This window comes from Narcine bancroftii, chromosome 4 (genome assembly GCF_036971445.1).
Source record: "Narcine bancroftii isolate sNarBan1 chromosome 4, sNarBan1.hap1, whole genome shotgun sequence".
Taxonomy (NCBI): domain Eukaryota; kingdom Metazoa; phylum Chordata; class Chondrichthyes; order Torpediniformes; family Narcinidae; genus Narcine; species Narcine bancroftii.
Genome location: NC_091472.1, coordinates 175024248 through 175039769, shown reverse-complemented (window position 1 = coordinate 175039769; position 15522 = coordinate 175024248). Strand labels below are relative to the sequence as shown.

Here is a 15522-nt window from a genome sequence, read left to right as displayed (position 1 = left end):
CTCAGTCATCTGCTGACATTGCTCTCTTAACCAACAGGAATAAATACAGATTGTTTTTTTTAAATCACAAATGAGTAAATTGCTTGTTGCACTTGCTATAAATCAACAGTGTTGCCATTTCATTATTGGTCCATTGGTTTTGAACTGGGGATGTGAACGTCGGCAATGTTCTGCTTTTTTTAAAATTTTTGTTCTTAACAGCACCACCCTGCTTCCCATTTTTATTTAGGAAATCCCATGCAGTCTTGCACAGAAAGAATAATAATTTGTCCTGTGAAATCTGCATTTCATTAGCTACTGTTGCCTGTTTTATGATCCTCTCAATTTAAATTCAAGCCTTATTGCGACTCTTTCCCAGGCAGCTATATACTGTAACTCTGATGCAACTGATTGCAGCCTTTTAATCTGTTATATCTCTTTTTAGTGTGAAGTTGGATTGAATGTAGTGAGCTAAGCCTCAAACAGAGCTACCATGGATCATTTTAGAAATGGACTAACCTTGTGGGAGAAAAGCTTATTTTCTCAATACAGGCGGACACCAGAGTTCAGGATTACCTTCTTTCTTTGGCTTGGCTTCGCGGACGAAGATTTATGGAGGGGGTAAAAAGTCCACGTCAGCTGCAGGCTCGTTTGTGGCTGACCAGTCCGATGCGGGACAGGCAGACACGATTGCAGCGGTTGCAAGGGAAAATTGGTTGGTTGGGGTTGGGTGTTGGGTTTTTCCGTCAGTGAGGTGGGCTCTGCGGTCTTCTTCAAAGGAGGCTGCTGCCCGCCAAACTGTGAGGCGCCAAGATGCACGGTTTGAGGCGTTATCAGCCCACTGGCGGTGGTCAATGTGGCAGGCACCAAGAGATTTCTTTAGGCAGTCCTTGTACCTTTTCTTTGGTGCACCTCTGTCACGGTGGCCAGTGGAGAGCTCGCCATATAATACGATCTTGGGAAGGCGATGGTCCTCCATTCTGGAGACGTGACCCATCCAGCGCAGCTGGATCTTCAGCAGCGTGGACTCGATGCTGTCGACCTCTGCCATCTCGAGTACCTCGACGTTAGGGGTGTGAGCGCTCCAATGGATGTTGAGGATGGAGCGGAGACAACGCTGGTGGAAGCGTTCTAGGAGCCGTAGGTGGTGCCGGTAGAGGACCCATGATTCGGAGCCGAACAGGAGTGTGGGTATGACAACGGCTCTGTATACGCTTATCTTTGTGAGGTTTTTCAGTTGGTTGTTTTTCCAGACTCTTTTGTGTAGTCTTCCAAAGGCGCTATTTGCCTTGGCGAGTCTGTTGTCTATCTCATTGTCGATCCTTGCATCTGATGAAATGGTGCAGCCGAGATAGGTAAACTGGTTGACCGTTTTGAGTTTTGTGTGCCCGATGGAGATGTGGGGGGGCTGGTAGTCATGGTGGGGAGCTGGCTGATGGAGGACCTCAGTTTTCTTCAGGCTGACTTCCAGGCCAAACATTTTGGCAGTTTCCGCAAAGCAGGACGTCAAGCGCTGAAGAGCTGGCTCTGAATGGGCAACTAAAGCGGCATCATCTGCAAAGAGTAGTTCACGGACAAGTTTCTCTTGTGTCTTGGTGTGAGCTTGCAGGCGCCTCAGATTGAAGAGACTGCCATCCGTGCGGTACCGGATGTAAACAGCGTCTTCATTGTTGGGGTCTTTCATGGCTTGGTTCAGCATCATGCTGAAGAAGATTGAAAAGAGGGTTGGTGCGAGAACACAGCCTTGCTTCACGCCATTGTTAATGGAGAAGGGTTCAGAGAGCTCATTGCTGTATCTGACCCGACCTTGTTGGTTTTCGTGCAGTTGGATAATCATGTTGAGGAACTTTGGGGGACATCCGATGCGCTCTAGTATTTGCCAAAGCCCTTTCCTGCTCACGGTGTCGAAGGCTTTGGTGAGGTCAACAAAGGTGATGTAGAGTCCTACTGTATATTGGAATACCAAAGACCGTCTAAATAATTTGACTAAGCCCCTTAATCCCACAAAAGATGCTGGGAAGTTGTTTCTGTTTTCATTAAATGGTTCATTGCCACCCTTATTTCTTATAATGGCCACATTATATGTGCAGTCAGACAGTCTGAATATTTTTCTTCATTGCTTATGAGGTGAGTTGTATCCGGATGAAGATGTCGAGTAGTTTACAAAAAAAACTCAAGAAGGTGAACATCAGGAAGCTAGAGGCAAATAAAAGCAAATCTTGAGGTCACTTATGTGGGAGGCTCCCTTTTCTTGATTGGGGCTGAAAGCTAGGTGAAAATAAACTGCAGGAGTGGAAAATGCAGTCTTTGCATTAACAAGCTGGTAGCCCGATCTGGTTCCCCCATCACCAGTTTATCCCCCCGCCACATAACCCCATCCCCCCCACCTGGTTCCATTTGCCCATCACTTCACCCTTCTCCCAAACTCATTCCACCTTTCAGTCTCTGTCTCACCACTGACATACTGCTATTTTCTGGAACTATTTACTCTCCCTTCTCAGTGCTGTTGCTTGGTTGACTTGACTTGCCTCTTTTACTTCCACTGATGCTACTTGATCTGTTGACTTCTTCCAGCATTCAAGTTTTAAAAAAGAAAGTGTTCCAGATTTTATCCCCTGCAGTCTCCAAATCAATAAATGTACCCGTGTCTAAATTGTGAGAAGCAGAACATTGTAGTTTCTGCAAATTGGAAACAAAGAAAAATGTTGGCAATATCCAACAGGTCAGGCAGCATCAGGGAGAAAGAAAAACTAAATTAGTAGTACAACAAATTTCAAAGATTCACTGCCCTCTGGGTGAAGCGATTTGTCAAATCTCTGTCTTGAATGGACAGCCACTTATCTGAGACCCTACCTCTTGGTTATGGATAACCCAGTTAGGGAAAACATCAACTCTGTCGAACCCTGTCAGGGATTTGCATGATGCCTTGAAATTACCTCTTGTTCTTCAAAACTATAGATATTATAAACCAGTCTGCTCAATCTCTCCTCGAAGAATGATCTCCCCAGCCCAGGAATCAATCAGCTGAACTTTTGCTATATCCTGCCCACTGGAATTGCTACACATGGTGCAGTGTTATAGTCACAGTTTACGAATATCATCTTACTTCTTCAAGACATGAACGCTCTTCCCCAGGAGTTTGTAAGTTAAAAGCACGGTTTTATGTAGGGAGTATGGTTTGATTTTTCTCCTTTGCACTCTATGCATGTTTGTCTTCTACCTCTGTGGGCTCCAATTTGTGATGCCACCAACAATCAATCTTCAGAGGAAGGGTCCAAGTAGAGTGCATGAGAAAGTGCACACAGAGATGGGTTGATGCATTCAACTTGGCATTAGCAATGCTCAGAAGATCCTTGTTGGATCGTGGGTCAAATTGACCCTGGCGATGGCAGTGTTGGTTTTTCTGTTTCGTCCTCTTGTTTTGTAGGTGAGAGTATGGACAGGCCGAAGTGCTCCCGTCATTCTGCCAGCGTCGCTCAGCTGCTGAAAGGTGGATAGGATTCTCCAGGGGATTTAGTTAGCTGCTTCCTCCTCTCTTGGCATCCCAACAGGTGGCATTTTAGTCAATTATATGCCTAACTGAGATCAGGGAATTATAGGAAACACCAACTTGACTTGCATTTGAATGTTGTTTGTTCGTCTCTGTTGGTGACGCTCCAATATGATACAAAATACAGTATGACAAGTTCTTTTCTGAATGAAAATGAATGTGACGTCGTTTATCTGCTAGCAAGCATGAAATGAGAAATTGTTAATCCATCAAGACCAGTCTTTTGAAAAATTGAGTTAAAAACAAAGAAATGCTGAAGGAACTCGGCATCCAAAGGAGGTAAAGATATATAACCAACATTTCAGGCCTGAGCTCTTCTTTAAGGTGTGAATAAAAGTTGGCTGGTGCCTGAATGAAAAGGTTGGGGAGAGGAGCACAGGCCAACAGGCAAAAGGCAATAATTTAACATGGACAGGAGGGGAAAGGTGAGAATTAATCTGAATACAGAGGCAGAGGAAAAGAGACAAAGGGAAAGGGGAAAAGAGAGAGAGAGAGACATAATGGGAAAAAAAAACATTTTTTTTAATTTTTATTTTTCACACTATGAACCATACTAACCAAAATGCACACAAACATTTCCCTCTTGAATATACACAGTGTCATTTTCTCCCCTTTTTCCCCCTCCCTTCCCTCCCTCCTTCACCCCCCACCTCCCCACCCACTCAACATTCAACCTATATGATACATTAAACAGTGTCATCACACAATGAAAATAAACAAGAAATTTGTGTCTTCTACTTTTACATACTGGGTCAGTTAATTTCATCTTCTCCTTCTTCTGTCATTTTAGGCAGTGGAGGTCCGTGGTAGGACTTCTCTGTTGTGTTCCATGTACGGTTCCCAAATTTGTTCAAATACTGTGTTGTTATTTCTTAAATTATATGTGATTTTTTTTTCAATGGAATACATTTATTCATTTCTCTGTACCATTGCTGTATTCTCAGGCTATCTTCTAATTTCCAGGTTGACATAATACATTTTTTTGCTACAGCTAAGGCTATCATAATAAATCTTTTTTGTGCTCCATCCAAGTCAAGTCCAAGTTCTTTACTTCTTATATTACTTAGAAGAAAGATCTCTGGATTTTTTGGTATGTTGCGTTTTGTGATTTTATTTAACCTTTCCTTTAGAGAATGGGAGAGAAAGGGGATCAAAAGAATAGAAAATTGTTTTTCGGGAAATAAATTATTATCTTTTGAACAAATGAAGGACAAATATGGTATAACCCACGGTACAATGTTTGCATACCACCAACTGAAAACCTACTTGAAGGACAAATTGGGAAGCAGACTGAGATTACCAGAAGGAAGCAATTTTGAATATGTGATTACAGACACAATGATAATTAAAAGATTTATAACAAACATGTACATCAAACTGCAAGAGAAAGAGAACGAGGAAACAAGTTGTAAACCCAAACAAAAGTGAGAACAAGATCTAAACATAAAGATAAAGAATGAAACATGGGAGAAGCTATGTTCTGGAACTATGAGAAATATAATAAACACAAGGTTACGCATGATACAATATAATTGGTTACACAGGCTATACACCTCGCCCCAAAAGTTAAATAAATGGGACCCAACAGTATCAGACAGATGTTTTTGTTGTAAGAAGGAAACGGGGACAACAGCACATGCAATTTGGGCATGTGAGAAAGTGGAAATGTTTTGGGGAAAAAAACATTTGAGTATAGGGGAAAGGGAGAGAAGACAGGCGGGAGTGAGAGTTGGGGAGCCACGGAAACCAGAAAAGTCAATGTAAATGCTATCTGGTTGGAGGGTGCCCAGACAGAATATGAGGTGCTGTTCCTCCAATTCTCCATCTGGCAATGAATGAGACTGCAGACAGACATATCGGCATGGGAATGAGGCAAGGAATTAAAATGGGTTGCTACATGGAGTTCCCTGCTATTGTGGTGGGGCAGAGTAAAGGTGCTCAATGAAGTAATCTCACAGTCTGAGTCCAGTCTCTCCGATGTAGAAGAGAGTTGAAAAATGGAAACATCTCTTGGGTAATGTTTCTAACCCATGAACCTCAACCACTCATGAAAACAAATTCTCAGAAATCCTTAGTCTGTGACCATGTCTATTGAGATTCATGAGAGAAAGTTGTCAGTTTGTTATAATTCCAATAATTGTCAGATGAACATCAATCTTTCTGATGGAAAGGGTAAACACTGGAAATATTCAGAAAATCAGGTGGCATCAATGAAAGAAAAAGCAAAGTTTTTTAATTGCATTGGCATCAATACTTGGGATCTTCATTCCAATGATAATGGTTTGTGACTGGATGTTTGTGCATTGGTGTTTGGTGCAGGATTTTTAAAACGGAACCAGTCCTGTCATCTCCATTAAGAGCAGTTCAGTGCCACTCCCAAAAGATGTCCAGCAAAGGAAAGAAAGTTGCTACGCGACCCTACACCCCACTACATTTTAGCTTGGTATCAACCACATTTACAGAAAAAGATGTGTGAGTATTAATCTAAATAATTCAGAAATAGTATTTAATACTAATCAAGCCAACCATGCTGAATAACTGCCCTATGTCTCCTGGACCAATCAGTGCATCTAATATACCGGATGTATTTTCCCTTGAGTTAAAGATCTGTAGTACTTTGGTGTTTTAAGTTTTGTCCCTGTGCGCCATAACTTCAGATTCTGGACCCAAAATCTCTTTAGTCCTTCACATTTTCTAGTCTTTTGCATCTAAGGAAGTGCTTCCCATTTATTCAAGATAATCTCACAATTCCCTGCTTTGAGCTTTATCCTCCAGTTTTGATCACCTGTCAGTGTCTCATTGCAAGTTACTACTCCCACCCAGATATATATTATTGTGGATCCTAACCAGGGCAGCACGGTTAATGTAGAGGTTAGCCTGACACTATTACAATGTTCGAATCCGGTGTTCTCTGTAAGGAGTTTGTACGTTCTCCCCATGTCTTGCATGGGTTTTCCCCAGGTTCTCTGGTTTCCTCCCACCCTCCAAAATGTACTGATTGTCAGTTAATTTGGGTATAATTGGGTGGCACATGTTTCAACGGCTGTGTTGTAAATAAAATTTAAATATACTGTATATTTAAAACTTGTAGGTCCTTAATATATTTTGTTTGTATTACTTACCTAAATTAAAATTCAAAATTAAAATCAAGCTTAAAATGCTTGATGCAATGTGCATCAAGGTATAATGCTCCTTTTAAAATATATTTGATCTTGCTCACATTTTTATGGTGGAAAAGCTTTCCATACACATTATTTGTGCCAAAATCATCAGTGCACATAATGAATCTGTTTTCTTACCAATAAAAAAAAATCTTTATCCCTTTTAAATTTTCAATATGTAAGGTTTTTCAGTGCAGAAACAAGTGTAAGAATCTGTCTCAACCTGTCAAATCTTTCTTGCCTGCTTTCTTGATAGCTCATCAATTTCCAAGATGAAATATTAAATCTTCTAAGTGTATTTTGTTATGATGACGGTTTGGGGGGAAAAAATTTTGAAGCTTGTCTCTTTGACTGAATCTTTGCATCGTTAGTGATCTGGCATATGAAGTACTCAATCAGTGCTTTGATTGCACAGAAGATTCGGCCATCTTTTTAGCAGTTAGTTCTAATCATCTCACGGCCTTTGTTCTCAATTTTTTTTCCCTTTAATTGACCTTTTCATCATCTGTTTTGAGAATCAAAAGATTTTTGCGTTATCGTATATGTGATTGCAATAGCCTAAACGCAAAAGCGATTATACAATTTGTAAGTAACCCTTTCGATCTAGGGAAAAATGTACTGATCAAGCCAGTGGAGTTTTCCAAGTCAAGCCTCTTGTTAATATTTTCTTCATCTTATGATCTGATGATCATCTGATTCATCAGAGCTAAATCTATCAATTCATAGAGCAGTGAAAGAGGCCCTTCAGCCCACTCCATCTGGACCAAGCATCTATTTACATTACCTCTACACTGATCCCAGCTTGTTTTACCAGCATTTAAATCAATTCCCCCCACATTCCACCACTCACCTTGGCACAAGGGACAAATAATAGTGACCATTTAACCTCCCAACAAAGGATGTGGTGGAGGGGGAGGGGGGGAAACCAGAACCCCTGGGAAAAACCATGCAAATTGCATATAGACAATGCCTGAGGTCAAGATTGAACACAGGAGTTGTGAGACAACAATTCCACTGGCTGCCCCATTAGCCCCTTTTAAATTGCAGCACCTGGGTAGCCCTCCTGGGACCAGGTGCAATTACTGGGACAAAGGTGCTGGAAGCATCATTAAATTTCAGGGAGATCATCCAATTAAATTGCCAACCCAGCAATTTAAGGGGGATCTCACCCCTGCAATGACGCGTCACTCACTCATCTTAAGTATTCCTGGATATTCAGATGTTGGCTGCCCGGTGACACATCCACACAAGTGCTGATGTCACCAGAATAAACGAGTCGGCCATTTTTGTTTTCAAATCAGCTATGATTTAACTGAGTACCCTGACTACCTCTGAAGTAGGTCAAGGACCCGGTTGGGTTCTGACGAGGTTGACCCAATTGGACCCTTTCTAACTGTCATGTAACTGGGGCGGTAACCGGGCAAATTTCCCAGTTAACCCCATTTTACACAGCAGTTTGAAAGGGCCTAGTGTGGGGCTCAAATAATGAGTAGATATTTCTGGGTAGACTTTGCAATTGACATTTTCTGTTTAAATCTTTGGAAGTGAATCTGGAAGAGAAGCAATAATCATGGCTGTCTACATCAAATCCACTGATTTTTGGACCCAATTCCAAGACCGTGAACCCAGCCCAAATTCCTGATATCCTTCTCGTTTGTGCCAAGAGTGACCAATCAAGAAATTATATGGAAGATTCCGAATTGCACACTGTGTCCTCTTTCATCCAGATCTGGCCAACATTCATCCCTCAACTAACACCCATAATTTCATTATTTCCACATTGCTGTTAGTGGAAGATTGGTTTCTTGTATCTGCGAATGGGGTTTTAACTCAGAAGAGTTACAGATACTAATGTTTCAATTTCATATTCTGCACTTGCCTCCCTACAGGGGACCTCTTCATCGACAGCTCTGTGCCTTGAACTGGCTATTGGAGGCTATGGTGATGGAACCACCCAACACATTAAATCCTGTTTCAACCTGCTGGAGTGCCAGGTATTGCTTCCCATTGTTCATTCATTGCACTGTCTTTTTGTTTTAGTGGCAATGATTTGGACAAGCCTGACTAAACATCGACGAATTGAATGGTTTCCCTGTAGCTCCCTGACTACTCACTGGATACTCTGCAGTTGTGTTATCCCCATTTCAAGCACTGCTGTGCAGAGCTGGCGAATTCCTTGATCAATGAGAAGCTGGAGGGACTCAGCAGGTCAGGCAGAATCCATGCATAGAAATTAGTTAATCAATGTTAAAGATAGAGACCTTTACCTAAAACATTGACTGACAGTTTCTCTCAGCGGATGCTGCCTGACCTGCCGAGTCCAGTTCCTCGTTATTTGCTGAAGATTCTGCATTCTTTGTGTTTCTGGAATTCCTTGTTCCTGATGGTTTAGTGCTGCAGTAAAGGTACGTTTGTGGAGATGTCAGATGAGAAAGGAATCTGATTTGGAAATTATCTGCTTCTATCACCTTCCTTGCAACAAATTCCAGGCCCAAAGCATTCCTTGTTCAAGAAAAAGCTTGCCTCGCAAGTATTTTTCAAACTTTCTCCCTTTCATTTTAAGATTATGTCGACATTTCCTCCTTGGGAAAAATACTCTGATTGTCTATCATAACAATGCCTCACATCATTTTATATATTTGTCTCATAGTTCCCCTCAGCCTTGATGCTTCAGAGGAAAAAAAATCCCAGATTTGCCCAATGTCTACTCATAGCTAATTACGCTCTAATCCAGGCAACACCCTGGTGAACCTCTTTGGCACTCTCTCCAAAGCCTCCACATCCTTCTTATAATGTGATTCAAGATTATTTTATTGTCCTGTAATAAAACAGATGTAATATTACGTGAAATTGCATTTAGTCTGTGTGGTGAACTGCTGTACACTCATTAATCTGGCTTTGCCCTGTCTTGTGATTGTACCCATCGCTCCTCCCTCTTGACCCTGCATAAAGGCTCCAACACCATAACCTCTCCTCAGAAAGCCTGGATCACAGCACAGGATGACCTTCGTTTATTGTAAATAAAACCCTATAGCTACGTAACTCGAGTCTTTTGAGTTATTGATAGTGAATCAATTTTATTTACAATATTTTTTTCCCCAATGATGGAACAACACTTGAAGCCTGATAAGATGGAGATTGACCAACAGTCTCCAGAAGCCTCAGACAGCTTTGAACTCTGGCTACGCTGCTTTGAGGTCTTTCAACAGAGCCCCACCAGAGTCATGGCCACGGAGGCAAACAAGCTGCACCTCCTCTTCTCCCAGGTCAAACATCGAGTGTTCCTGATGATCTGGGACTCCTCAACGTGCATGGAGGCAAAGAACATACTCGAGGACCATTACAGGGAGAATGTCAATGAGGTATGCGTCAGGCACATGCTGGCTTCCCGCAGACAGCGACTGGATGAATCGAGCAATGAGTTCCTTAGGCACTGCGTGGACTCGCACGAGTGTGCAACTTCCAGTCGGTGTCGGCTGCCCAGAACACAGGACATGATCTGGGACACCTATGTCACAGGTTTCCAGTCAGACTACGTGTGCCAGAGACTACTCAAGCAGTGTAAGTTAGACTTAAAAGGGACGATCGACCTTGTGAAATTGCAGGAGATCGCCCTCCGTAATATGGAAGCATACTCGGCAAATGGCGTAGGGTCCACACGTGCCGCCATATTAGGACTCTGGTCCACAGGCCAGCAGCCTGCTACTGCATTCAATGAGTGAACCCACCACAGCCGCAGTCTCCCAGGATCACCCGAAGTATTACTTTTGTAATCAACCAAAGCATCCCCGAAAATGATGCCTGGCAAAAGACGCTATATGCTCGAAGTGCAGGAAGAAGGGGCACTACACGAAATTATGTAAATCACAGCCGCCTTCCAATCCCAGCACCCCAACGATGGCAGCATGGGAGTCGCCATCTTGGCCGCTTCCGAGGATAACCACACCGCCGTTTAGGCACCACCATTATGTTCCCAGACTATGAGTCAACACGGGCCAGACTACAAACCGACACTAGCCTCCATGGTGCTTGACCAAAACAGTCCACATCAACTCTCCCAATCTATGATGAACACCTCAATAAATGGCCAGGTGACAAGTTGCCTTTTTGATAGCAGGAGCACTGAGAGTTCCATTCACCCCGATATGGTGCAACGATACTCCCTTAAAGAAAAGCCAATAAGCTATAGTCACCCTGGCCTCAAAGTCCCACTCAACGGAGATCTGCAGCTACACCACCGTGACGCTGACCGTGCAGGGCACAACTTACAGGAACTTTAAACTCTTTATCATGCCACAGCTCTGCACACCAGTGCTGCTGGGATTGGATTTTCATTGCCACCTAAAGAGTGTAACAACGCAATACGACAGTCCCCTCCCCACTCCCCTCACTGTCGGCAACCCGCAGTTCATCAGCACGCTGTACCCCTACCCCTGCCAGCCCAACTGACATGCAGTCTCTCCACTCTCCATATCAATTCCCCCCCCCCCCATTGTTCACCAACCTCACCCCCAACTCTAAGCAGGTTGCTACCAAAAGCAGGTGATACAGTGAAGGGGACAGGGCGTTCATTAAAGTGGATCTGCGGCAACTCCTGAATGAGGGGAACATCGAGCCCAGTACCAGCCCAAGTGGTGGTGGTCAAGGGTTGGGGAAAAAACAGGATGGTGATTGATTATAGCCAGACTATTAACCTCTATACACAGCTGGATGTGTGTCTCCCACCCACCACCGCATTGCCGTCACGGTCAATCAAATTGCCCAATATCATGTCTTTTCCATGATTGACCTGAAATCCGCATATCATCAGCTCCCCGTCCGTCTGGAGGACTGCCAGTACACCGCCTTTGAGCCAGACAGCTGCCTCTATTATTTCCTCAGGGTCCCCTTTGGTGTTATCAACGGCATTTCCGTTTTCCAGTTGGAGATGGACCGGATGGTGGACCAAAATGACCTGCGTGCCACCTTCCCCTACCTGGATAACATCAAAACCTGTGGCCATGACCTGGAAGATCATGATGCCAACCTCCAGAAATTCCTCACAACAGCCAAACAATTAAACCTCACCTACAATAGGGATAAATGTGTTTTCCGCACTACCTGCCTGGCGAGCCTTGGCTGTGTTGTGGAGAATGGAGTTATTAGCCCCAACCCTGACTGCATGAGCCCACTCACTGCTCAAGCTCCACCTTCCCCACCACCTGAAAAGGTGCCTGGAGTTCTTTTCCTACTATGCCCAGTGAGTGCCCAATTCTGCAGACAAAGCCCTGTGCGACTGTCAGTTGGATAAAAGAGGACATTGCTAAAGTCACAACATGTGCGGTGGATGGATCTGCCCCGTTTTAGGATAAGAACCAGGCAGGTCGGCCAGTGGCCTTTTTCCCTGTACACTCTAGGGCCTTGAAATCCGACACTCCTCCTTTGAGGAGGAAGCTCAGGTGATAGTTGAGGTGGTGCAGCACTGGAGGCATTACCTGGCTGGCAGATGCTTTACCTGCTCATGGACCAACGGGCCATGGCATTCATGTTTAACAATAAACAGCGGAGTAAGATGAAGAACGATAAAATTTTGAAGTGGAGGATCGAACCCTCTACCTACAACTACGATATATTGTATCAGCCATGGAAGCTCATTGAGCCCCCAGATGCCCTATCCCGAGGGACATGTGCCAATGCCCTGAAGGACCACCTCAAGACCCTCCCCAATGACCACTGCCACCCCAGTGTCACAAATCTTTCCATTTCCATCAAATCTCGTAATCTGCCGTACTCTGTCGTGGAGGTCAGAGATATGACCAGGGACTGCTGGGTCTGTGCGAAGTGCAAACCACACTTCTACCAACCAGATAGGGCATACCTGGTAAAAGCCACACGGTCGTTTGAACACCTGAGTATGGATTTCAAGGCCCCCCCTCCCCTCCACCAACCACAACATGCATTTCCTCACTGTTATCGATAAGTATTCACATTTCCCCTTTGCCATCCCCTGCCCAGACATGACCACCACCACAGTCATTAGGGCACTGCACAAGTTGTTCACCCCATTTGGGTACGCGTTGTACGTCCACAGCAACCGGGGGTCCTCATTCATGTGCAAAGAGCTGCCCCAATATCTGTTGACCAGAAGTATCACCACCAGCAGGACCACTAGTTATAAACCACCCAGGGAATGCCCAGATAGAGAGGGAGAACACCATTGTGTGGAAAGCCATCCTCCTTGCCCTCAAGTCCAGAGGGCTGCCAATCTCTCATTGGCAGGAGGTCCTTCCTGAGGCACTCCATGCAATCAGGTCACTGCTATGTACTGCCACCGTCAAGAATGAATTTTTTCCTTCCCCAGGAAGTTCACGTTGGGGAACCACCCTTGGTTGATGTCCCCAGGCTAGTCCTGCTTCGGAAGCACATGAAGGGGCCATAAAACCGAAAGGGTTCATCTCCTCCATGCAAACCCCTAATACTCGTTTGTGGCCTACCCTGATGGCTGTGAGGAAACTGTCTTCATCCAGGACCTCACATATGCAGGGGTACCTGAGGAGCATACCCACCAAACTGCACCCTCCCCTCCCATGGACACGCACTACATACCATGGCACCCTAGTCCTGCCCCCACTCCAGTCACTCCAGTCGAGCCATCATGCCCCCAGCTAGTTGACACAGCACCGGAAGTCCAGGATGAAACAGCAGAGCAACTGGCTACAGCAGAATAACCAGCTCTCCGCCGATCACAACGGAAGAACAGGCCACTGGACAGACTTACCCTGTAAGACTTTTCGAAGACTTTGTGCCCTACGTCATCCCACTGGACAAAAAAGAGCAATGGGTGAATGTGATAAACTGCTGTACACTCTTTAATCTGGCTCTGGCCCATTCTGTGACTGTACCCGTGGCTCCTCCCTCTTGACTCTGTATAAAGGCTCCAACACCATAACCTCTCCCCAGAAAGCCTGGGTCACAGCCAAGGATGACCTTCAAGTTCATTGTAAATAAAAGCCTATAGTTCCGTAACTCTAGTCTTTTGAGTTATTGATAGTGCATCAGTCTGCCTACTCCATATAAGGCCTAACCAAAGTTTTACACAGTTGTAGCATGACTTCCCAACTTTTATTCTCAGTGCCCTAAATGATGAGGGCAAGTATACAATATGCCTTCTTTACTGCCCTTCTCGTGCTGTATCGTTCAGGGAACTATGGACTTGCACCCATGATCCTTTTGTACCTCAGGACTCTTATGGGTCCTGCTTCTTACTGTATACTTTCCTCATACATTTGGCCTCTGGATAAATGCAACAAAAAAGTAAATGGAAAAGTATGATCAGTGGGTTTTTGTTTTGAAGAATGGTGATGGGTAGCTGAGTTTCTGCAACATTTTGTGTTTTGACCAGTTGTTTCTCAGTTGAAAGTTCTACGCACAAACACGAGAGCACAACTGAGCTGATGTCTGTTGTAAGTGTCAGGACTCTGGTTTTTCCACAGGATCATAAAAAGTTCAGATTCTATAATCCACTACAAATTGATTGGAAATTAATGTGAAGATATTTCCAACCGTCCCTGAGTGCTTGACGGGATGGGGAATGGCTAATGATATAAGACCCACAAGAAAAGGTCACCAATTCATCTGGAATTTTGCAAACTGTTTGCACTTGAATGCCATGATAACTGGGAGAAATGTGCCTCTGCAGACACTTATCTAAATAATGCACATGCACACACAAGCACTTTCTATCAAGTGCAAACAATCTACGGGGGGGGGGGGGGGGGAAACATGCATCAGAGTTCAAAATACAGTCAGAGATTTCTACTTTAATGTAAAACCACATTTACCTGGGTTCCAGGGAGCAACCTCCTTGATGTGCTTACACAGGTGATGGGCACTACCTGTTGCCCCAATAACCACAAAGACTGAGGGGAATGATGGGCTTTATTGTACAGAAGACTTGTGGTGGCCTGGGTCCACAGGAAGTGCAGGGAAGGGAGAGGTGGGTCGACCTTTATGGGAGTGTCATCAGGGGGTGGGCCAGCCCGTGCCTTTACTAGCCAATGACATCATTACAACAGGTGACTATGAAAGCTTGTTATTTATGCTTTTTAAAGCACACTAATACTGCTCTCTCTAGCTGGTTGAATAGAATACTTCATTCAGAAATCTCTCAGCATCTTGGGTAACTTCCGTTTTGTCTTTTTCCCTGCTCAGGGATCCAGTTAGAATGAAAAGTGGCTCCAAGAAAATCAGCAAAGAAAAATCGATAGAAATCAAGTGGGAACAGTTCATATCACAGTCCAAGGTAAAGCAGACTGAAGGGCAAGTATTATCTCAAAGCACGGCAGAGAGTAGTCATGTTGGATCACGTTTCTTTTTTTTGCTGCTTTCATGGGCTAACAAGCGACTTCAATTGACATTTATTATTTTGCACATAAGTAATGTTAATTTCCCATAATAAATTAGCATGCTTACCTCCGGAATGGTTGTTCACACAGGCAGGATGTTTACACTAGAATTGCAGTGATTTCAGTGGCTGGACATTTGAGATGGGGGTAGGTTGAATGAAATATAACTGAGTTTTTAAAATGTTGTGCAAATATTCTGTTTTTAGAGGGAGACACCCCCCTCCTCAGTCCACCGTCCTCCCACTGTCATCCCCACCCCCGTGGGAGCTCTCTCTTTGGTTCCCCCAGCTGGCTCAATGCAGGATCAATGGCTATCTTCATGGCTCTGACAGAACCATTCCAGCTGTGTGAGGGAATTATGGGTATGGAAGATGGCCATTGCTCCCCATTGACCCGCTGCCACGAGCCGGTGCTGCTCCAGTGAACTCTGGGCTCGTCAGCACTTCAC

At 44.3% G+C, this 15522-nt stretch overlaps 1 protein-coding gene across 4 annotated transcripts in view; it reads left to right on the top strand.

The window, feature by feature from the left end:
• The window catches only part of LOC138761255 (coiled-coil domain-containing protein 60-like), a 176645-nt gene that overhangs the window by 120505 nt on the left and 40618 nt on the right, over window positions 1–15522 (top strand). For all 4 annotated transcript variants that reach the window (XM_069933098.1, XM_069933099.1, XM_069933100.1 and 1 more), the window contains 3 exons: window positions 5849–6001; window positions 8580–8684; window positions 14881–14971. In XM_069933098.1, the coding sequence (XP_069789199.1) occupies window positions 5849–6001; window positions 8580–8684; window positions 14881–14971 (349 nt within the window). The remainder of the gene's footprint in view (window positions 1–5848; window positions 6002–8579; window positions 8685–14880; window positions 14972–15522) is intronic.